This window comes from Nicotiana attenuata, chromosome 6, assembly GCF_001879085.1.
Source record: "Nicotiana attenuata strain UT chromosome 6, NIATTr2, whole genome shotgun sequence".
Lineage (NCBI taxonomy): Eukaryota > Viridiplantae > Streptophyta > Magnoliopsida > Solanales > Solanaceae > Nicotiana > Nicotiana attenuata.
Genome location: NC_031994.1, coordinates 79,840,668 through 79,846,869, shown reverse-complemented (window position 1 = coordinate 79,846,869; position 6,202 = coordinate 79,840,668). Strand labels below are relative to the sequence as shown.

General features: G+C 44.7%; 1 protein-coding gene across 1 annotated transcript; it reads right to left on the bottom strand.

Moving 5' to 3' along the window:
• On the bottom strand, positions 387 to 4,935 carry LOC109228023 (craniofacial development protein 2-like). Its single transcript, XM_019393207.1, has 3 exons — positions 4,813 to 4,935; positions 1,416 to 1,574; positions 387 to 1,196 (listed from the first exon to the last, which is right to left on the bottom strand). Exons 1-3 carry the CDS (start codon positions 4,933 to 4,935, stop codon positions 387 to 389), a joined length of 1,092 nt encoding a protein of 363 aa, XP_019248752.1.

The window sequence follows — 6,202 nt, the reverse complement described above, 5'->3', positions numbered from 1 at the left end:
CGCAGTCTTAGCCTCCGTGACTGCTATCTTCGCCTCTTTCCTAGCTACCTTATACCTCTCACTGTTTGCTCTCTTTTCCACCTCACCAGTGCTCCCTACTAACCGCAGGTAAGCCGCCTTCTTCGCTTCCACTTTACTTTGGACAAGTGCATTCCACCACCAGTCTCCTTTGTGGCCACCAGTGCGGCTCGAAGATATCACTAACACCTCTCTCGCCGCCTTCCTTATACATTCCGCCGTCGATGACCACATAGTGTTTGCGTCCCAACTACTCCTCCAAGCTCCCATAGCCGATAACCTTCCTTCCAACTCCTGAGCTTTATCCTTAGTCAAGGCGCCCCACCTAATCCTCGGACAATCTCGAACTGACATCTTCTTCCTCCTAATCATAATATACCAATGTCCATTACCAAAAGCCTATGCTGCATTGTAAGGGTCTCACCAGGCATAACCTTGCAATCCTCGCACAACCTTCTGTCACATCTCTTGAGGAAGAGATAGTCAATCTGAGTCTTCGCCACCAAACTTTGGAAAGTAACCAAATGCTCCTCCAACTTCGGGAAACTTGAGTTCGCAATCACTAGCTCGAACGCCTTGGCGAAGTCCAACAGCGAAGTGCCCCATTCGTTCCGCTCCCCGAAACCGAAGCCGCCATGCACCTTAGTATAACCACCTGCAGACGACCCAATATTACCATTGAAATATCCTCCTATTAATAGTCTCTCGGTAGGCAGAATACTACGCACGATCTCATCCAACCCCTCCCAAAAGCGCCTTTTAATCTCCTTATCCAATCTTGCTTGCGGCGGGTATGCGCTAACGACATTTAAAGTACACTCACCCACCACCAACTTAATAGTCATTAATATATCATTCACCCGCCTAACCTCTACCACCGACTCTCTAAGATGCCTATCTACCAAGACACCCACTCCAGTCTTACCCCTCAGGACTCCAGAGTACCACAACTTATACCCATCCGCATCCTTCGCCCTCGATCCGACCCACCTAGTCTCCTGGACACATGCTATATTAATCTTCCTCTTCTGAAGGATATTTACCAACTCTATAGACTTACTCGTTAGTGAACCTATGTTCCATGACCCGATTCTCAACCTATAGGCTCCCTTTCCTCCTCTACCTCCCCCGCCTCCCGTCCCACCTCCTGGCCCCTGCCCCACACTTTTCCCCACACTCTACCCCACCCGAGGACATGCCCTTACTCTATCATCCCAGACTACAGCCACTACACCTACAACAAACTAAAGAGGACTCGCTAGCGCACAACGGTCAGTGAACCAAACTAGAAGAAAACAAGTAACTACTAGCACACTAGTTGTATAATTGAACTATTGCGAACTAAAGTGACATCAATTTGGCTAACACCAAAAGGGAAATAGTAAAACGGGAGGTACCAACTCCCGAGAACAGAACCTGTGGTTGATTTGCTGTACTCGATGTTGTTCCACGCTCACGTCCAGCTTCCCACCGCCCTTTGCTGACACTCGCCCGGGCTGCTCTCCTTTGCTAGTGCTCGTGCGCCCAGCTTTTCTCCAACAACTCCGAGAATTTCCCTGAAAAACACAGAAAATACCAGGTACCAAAAACCAAAAAGGGGTTGTCACTGCTACCACTGGTGTAGCCCCGACAGTAGCAGGGGAAATGGAGGGAAAAAACAGAGAAAGGGACGAGAAAAGGAGGGAAGAACAAAGAGAAACGAGAAGGGAGATATGGGGATAAATAACTGGGGGTGGGGGATGCAGGCTGATAATTAAAAAAAGAAGAGAAGCGAGGGAGAAAAGGGTCACCTAAAATTGCTTACAACGACGCAGTCGCCAGGTGACTACCGCAAATATGGTGGTGGTAGGGGAGGAGGAGGGGAGGAGGAGGGGAGGGGGTAGAGATGTTGATGAGAGGTGGGAGAGATGGTAGGTGGGGGTTGGGGGTAGCTTACCTGCCTGGGGTGGGGTGGCCGGCGTTGCTGCTGGTCGCTGGTGGAGTTGTCAGTGACCGTTAGTCATAGAAGAAGGGGAGCGTCGAAGAGAGAGAAAGTCTAAGTTCTTTCCTGTAATGATGTTACACTTTTCTTGATGTTGTATTTACACTGTTTATCCTTATTTCGAAACAGTTGTATTTAGAGGTTTATCTAGCAAACTCAGTAGAGCTTATGACTTGTACTACCGGTTTCGGGATTATAAATTTGTATAGAGATTTTTATTTCGAAATTATCAGATGTTTGTTAAATATTGTTGTTATTTCAGTTATTGTCAGGCTTACCTAGTCCCTAAGACTAGGTGCCATCACGACACCCAATAGAGGGAAATTTGGGTCGTGACACAATTAAACGAGCAACTTCAAGAGGTTAAGGATAAGTGGGCCGAGCTCCATGACGTTGTGCTTGCTGATGCCGAGTGTGAGTCGGCCCTCGAGGAGCAGATAAATAATTTAAAGGCAGAGCTAAACTCCAAAACCGATAAAGCCAGTGTTGCCGAGGAGAAGAGGCCAAAATGGAAAAGAGGTTTAAGAGAATCATAGAGCAAAATTGGATCCACTTATCTACAATTGTTGGGTTTGATTCACGCCTCGGTGCCATGAGATCCGAAAGGGATAGCCTTCAGGCCGAAATTGATAGACTTAAAGCAATGATCTAGTACCAAGAGGATTCCCTCGTATTTGAGAAGACTTAGGCTATATATCATATGAGGAGGAAAACCTTGGAAGAGGCCAAAACGACATTGTCAATATTGATGATTGCATCGTCAATGCTAGAGAACTGAAGCTAGCTGCTCGTGAAAATCTTCCTATTCGGCCCATTGCAAATGACTCCTCGAGTATTGATTCTAAGTATTCGGGGACCGAAGGGGGATATTGAGGAAGATGAAGATAAAGACCCTGAACTGGCAGCTGATCTGCCTTCCTCCACTGGGGGAAACGCAGATCCCTCTCTCCCTTCGGGCTCTGACGGCAATGATGCCTAGTTTATTTTTTCTTTTCTTTTTTTTCTTGTTTTTTTGGTACTTTGTAATCATGCCAAAATTTTCACCGAGTTTGGCACTTTTATAAATAAAGAATTTTTTGCTTAAGTGTTGTGCAAAATATATTCCTTTTGTGTTGAATTGGTTAAAGCTTTGGCTATATTTTCATTCGATATCTTTTGATTCCGGGCATAAATTCTTCCGGAATTAACCCTTTACTATGAAGGTTTCATAAGAGAGGGCTCTCTTATGTTTACGGTGCTTTTGAAGAGGACGTCTCATGTTCATTCCAGCACAAGCATTTGAAGTTTTTGCTAACTTTCAAATGATAAAATTAACTCATCATTTGGACAAGAAATAAGATAAAAATAAAAGGATTTTATTTTATTCCTTCTATCTTTAAAAGTGCATAAGCATTCCTTTGCTAAAAATTATCAATACATGTGGCTAACTTGTACAACTTATTTCTATGGGGCTAATTATGCAGTCCGCGGACCTGATGAAACATTGATCCCGGTTCTCGTAGTCCCGAATTTCATGGCACTCCTGGTGCCGTATCAGATATTATTTTGGATAACTTGTACAAATTATTTCTGCGGGGCTGATCATGCAATCCCCGATCCTGATGAAGTTTGATCCCGGTTCTCGCAGTCCCAGATTTTGTGGCACTCCTGGTGCCATATCAGATGTTATCCCCCCCAAGTGTTCGAATGCGAAGCATGCGAATTTGAACACCGGGAGTCTTGCTTCACCGGTGGAAATGACTTGTGAATGGTTAATAATCCTTTTTAGTGATGGAAGCCAAGTGTGCCACCGAACCAAAGATTATTTAACCATCCACATAGTCATTTTCCATCATTGTGAAAATTTTAGTGCCTTGATATTTAAAGGTCTTTTCCTTTTGTCGATGACACTCCCTTCATAGTATGCTTTCCGTTGCTGCCTCATTAAAAACCTTGCCCAAAAAAACCTGACTGGGACAAAAACTGGTCGAAGGGAAAAAGAGTGCAACACAACTTTCAGTATTGGTAGCATCCATCAGCAATAATACCTTTTGAGGTGAGTCACGTTCAAATTTCTAGGCAACTTGACTCCATCTTGATTCTCCAACTCGTACGACCCTTTAACGGTAATAGCTATAACACAGTAAACACTTTCCCATGTTGGACCCAGCTTCCGAGCGTTGACTTTCCGAGTGCTCTGAGTCACCTTTCTCAAAACTATGTCTCCTAATTTGAAGTAGTGGAGATTGGCCCTTAGATTATAATATTTTTCCATCATTTGCTTTGAGCCACCATCCTCACGTACGCCAAGTCCCTATGTTCGTCTAGAAAGTCTAGCCTCACCAGCAACGCTTCATTGTTTGTTTCTTCGTTTGTTCGGAAAAAACCTTAAACTTGGTTCCCCTACTTCCACTGGTATCAGAGTTTCCACGCCATATACGAGAGAGAAAGGTGTTTCCCCGTGCTCGATTTTGTCGTTGGCTGATATGCCCAAAGCACCCCCGATAGCTCTTCGGGCAATTTACCTTTAACAGTTTCTAACTTCTTTTAAAAGTTTTGGATAATCACCTTATTGGTTGATTCTGCCTATCCATTAGCACTTGGATGGTACGATGAAGATGTAATCCTCTTGATTTTCAAATCTCCCAAAAATTTTGTGACTTTGGAACCTATGAACTGCGGTCCGCTGTCGCAAGCAATCTCCCTTGATATTCTGAATCGGCATATTATGTGGTCCCATATGAAGTCGACCACTTCGCTCTCACGATCTTTTGGCAAGGACCTACTTCAACCCATTTAGTGAAGTAGTTAGTTAAAACTAAAAGAAATCTTACCTTTCTGGGGCCCAGGGGCAAAGGACCGATCATGTCCATTCCCATTTCATGAATGGCCATGGGGACAATACCGAATGCAAGAGTTTTGTTGGTTGAGGTACCAAATGTGCATGGAGTTGACATTTGCCGCACTTCTAAACAAGTGCTTTTGCGTCCCGGTCCATCCGGGGCCAATTGTAAACTGCCCTAACCAACTTTAGAACTAACGAATCTGCACTGGAATGGTTCCGCAAATTCCTTCGTGGACTTCTCTCATCACGTAGTCTGCCTCTGAGGCTCCCATATATCGGGCCAATGGCCGTTGGTATGATCTTTTATATAATTGCCCATCTATGAGGTAGTATCGAGCTGCTTTGGTTCGTAATGCCCGGGACGCCTTTGAGTCTTCGGGTAACTTGCCATGTCGAAGGTACTCGACGAGCTCATTCCTCCAATCCCAGACTAAGTTGGTTGAATTGACCTCGCAATAATCATCCACATCCAGTATCGAGTGCAAAAGTTGAATGACTATACCGGAATCAGATCCCTTCATCTCCGTGGATGACCGCAAATTGGCCAACGCATCTGCTTACACATTTTCTTCCCTTGGGATATGTATGATTGACCATTCCCTGAATCATGCAAGCAATGTTTGAACCTTGTTGTATTGTTGCATGCGCTCTTTCTTCACATCGAAAATCCCATACACTTGGTTTACTACCTATTGGGAGTCGCATTTTAATTCGATGGCCTCGGAGCCTAGTCCCTGGGCCAGTTCAAGCCCTACAACAAAAGCCTCATACTCGGCTTCATTGTTATTTAATGGTACAGTCTTAATGGCTTGTCTCAGGATTTATCTCGAGGGCGTGACTAGAGCTATCCGGAGACCAGACTCTTTTACGTTAGAAGCGCCATCCGTAAAGAAGGTCCAGACTCCTGATATCGGCCAAAACTTGTGTCTTGATCGCAGTCCTATGTTTGTACTCAACATCGAACTCACTGATCTCGACCGCCCATTTAGCCATACGGCCAGACAACTAAGGCTTTGAAGTACATTCCTTACAGGAAAGGTTGTCACAACGGCTATCGGGTGGCACTAAAAATAACGTCTAAGCTTTCGAGAGGCAACTACGAGTGCTAAGGCTAATTTTTTGAGGTGTGGATATCGAGTCTCCGCTCCTGACAATATTTTGCTAACATAATAAATGAGAAATTGCGTACCTTCTTCCTCTCGGACTAAAATGGTACTTACTGCCGCTTCCGAGACCGCTAGGTATATTAACAACTGCTCGCCTTCCCCCGGTTTCAACAGTAATGGGGGGATCTATAAGTATCTTTTAGGTCTTTCAATGCCCATTGGCATTCCAGAGTCCACTTAAAATTGTTTCTTTTTTTAAGAAGTGAGAAGAAG